A 2,207-nucleotide genomic window follows, 5' to 3' on the forward strand; every position below is an offset into this window, starting at 1 on the left:
ATAGGAGGGTTCAACTCTGGGATCGTGGAACTTATCTCGGTTTCTCAGTGGTGTTTACACTCCGTAGGTCTGCTGAGGCTGGTGTCCCGGTCGCAAACTTTGACCGATATATTCTAGTTTACGACTAGACGAGGTCATTAGCTCGAGACTCGGTGACACCAGAGAGGTCAGGAGGACCAGGTTCATCCTAAAGTTCATCTAAAGACGTCAGCTGTGACAGGTTTCATCAACCTCTAGTGTCCTTGTCATGTTCAGTTTGCTGATAATCAGGTGATCAGCTGCCACAAGCTCCAAAGTCGAAAAGCAGGAAAAACAATAATCACCATGTGTGTAGTGATGATCAAACATTTTGTTCCAATCGGTAATGCTTGACTTCAGTTAACTAGTGATGTCTGATTGAACTGTTTTCAGGTCATGAGGGGAGAATTGGGATGGCTGCTGTTACTTTAAGGGAAGGACAGAAGTTTGACTCCGCAGCTGTTTTTAACCAAGTTAGAAGCTTTCTGCCAACATACGCAAGGCCCTGTTTTATCAGGATTCAGGTACTCCAGCTTTTGTTTTGTACAAATAAAGCCTTCATTTAATCCTTTTTGTTGCAAACATGATGACATGTTTTTGTCCTCTGACAGGACTCCATGGATGTGACGGGAACGTTCAAGCAGCTGAAGGTGAGGCTGGTGAAGGAGGGCTTCAACCCAAATGAAATAAAGGACCCCCTCTATTTTCTGGATGAAAAGGAAAAGAATTACGTCCCACTGACGCCGGACACATTTGATTTAGTCATAACAGGAAAGCTCAAAATTTAAAGGTACTTTAAATTTACAGTAGAAATTCACCTGATCACACTATGATGCATCACCTGCTCTCAGTACTTAAAATAAAGGTTTTTCATGCCTAGATCATGTCTGAGCTTGTCGCACTGAGCTGGGAGAGCAGGTACGGTCTCAATGATAGCAAGTTTTTCCGGTTGAGAGAGCCGACCGCAGGGCTTCTTTTTTAAACAGTGACTTGTTGCTGTACTGCATTTAGGTTTGTGCCCTTTTAAGGACTGTCACCTTCGCTTTCTACGGTCCAGTGATTTGTAGAAAATACAATTACTATTTTTGTGATCATTATAACAATCTAAGCTGCTTTTTAACTATAAACAGAACTCAATACTTGTTCGTAGTTGTCAGTTTTACAGGGGATACAATTGCAGAAAATACTATAATAAATTTATCTTTTGTTCTACTTAAGGTTAGACTCTACAGGCAAAGTCAACTGTCAACTGTGAGATGTTGGGCTGTTTTGCTTCCATAAAATGTTTTCTTTTAGACAAATAATAAAAAATAATTCTTCGATGCACATTTAGGTGTTTAATTTGCTCCGTTTTGTCTGATGCAAATTAGCACATATTAAATGAAATCATACATCATTCGTTTATATTCAAACGTACAATTTAAAAAAATTCCCAAAAAAAGTAATACAAAAAAATGCCTGCAAACAGTGGTTTCTAGTTTGTTTGTTTGTTTGTACAAAAGTATACTCTGAGCCATAAATCTCTACATAAGTTGCACTTTTTGTACAGATTTTCCATTTTCATTCCTTTCTACACTTTGGTGGTTTCTACAGCTGGATGTGTTCATATATCAGTCAAAGGTTGATTTATAGAACATTTTATTTCTAAAAACCGTGGTGAAAATAGATTTTTCTAACTGTTGACGATCCTTCTGAGGAATACCGGCGATATCCAAAATCCGTCCTGTAAGTTTCATGTTGATACCAGTTAGCTTAGTTTAGTTTTTTTTTTTTTTTTTTTTAAACTGATTAGTTTTCAGAAGATTAACTTCAAAAGGTGCTTTCTATTCCAATGTCAAATAACTGTGGCTCAGGTGGTAGAGCGGGTTGTCCTCCAATCACAAGGTTGGCGGTTTGATCCCCCGTCCCTCCACAGTCGAACGGTCCTCGGGCAAGACACTGAACCCGAAGGTGCTCCCAATGGAAGGCTAGCGTCTGTCACCATTGGTGTATGAATGTGTGAGTGGGTGAATGAGAAACACATTGTAAAGCGCTTTGGATTAAAGCGCTGTATAAGTGACCATTTACTATATAAGTGACCATTTAACTACAGCTAAGGGAATGTGTTCGAGCCAGTAATCAGTGATTTCCTTTAAAATCTAAGCTTGTTGTAATGTGAACCATTTCAACATTAAAATGTGTAAAAATGA

General features: G+C 39.0%; 1 protein-coding gene across 1 annotated transcript in view; it reads left to right on the forward strand.

Moving 5' to 3' along the window:
* LOC103363842 (very long-chain acyl-CoA synthetase-like) overlaps positions 1 to 2,207 on the forward strand; it is a 13,742-nt gene extending 11,535 nt beyond the window's left edge. The window contains exons 8-9 of the mRNA XM_008290778.1: positions 404 to 542; positions 630 to 2,207. Coding sequence (XP_008289000.1) covers positions 404 to 542; positions 630 to 806 — 316 coding nt within the window. The 3' untranslated portion in view covers positions 807 to 2,207. The remainder of the gene's footprint in view (positions 1 to 403; positions 543 to 629) is intronic.

This window comes from Stegastes partitus, unplaced genomic scaffold (genome assembly GCF_000690725.1).
Source record: "Stegastes partitus isolate 25-593 unplaced genomic scaffold, Stegastes_partitus-1.0.2 Scaffold694, whole genome shotgun sequence".
Classification (NCBI taxonomy): domain Eukaryota; kingdom Metazoa; phylum Chordata; class Actinopteri; family Pomacentridae; genus Stegastes; species Stegastes partitus.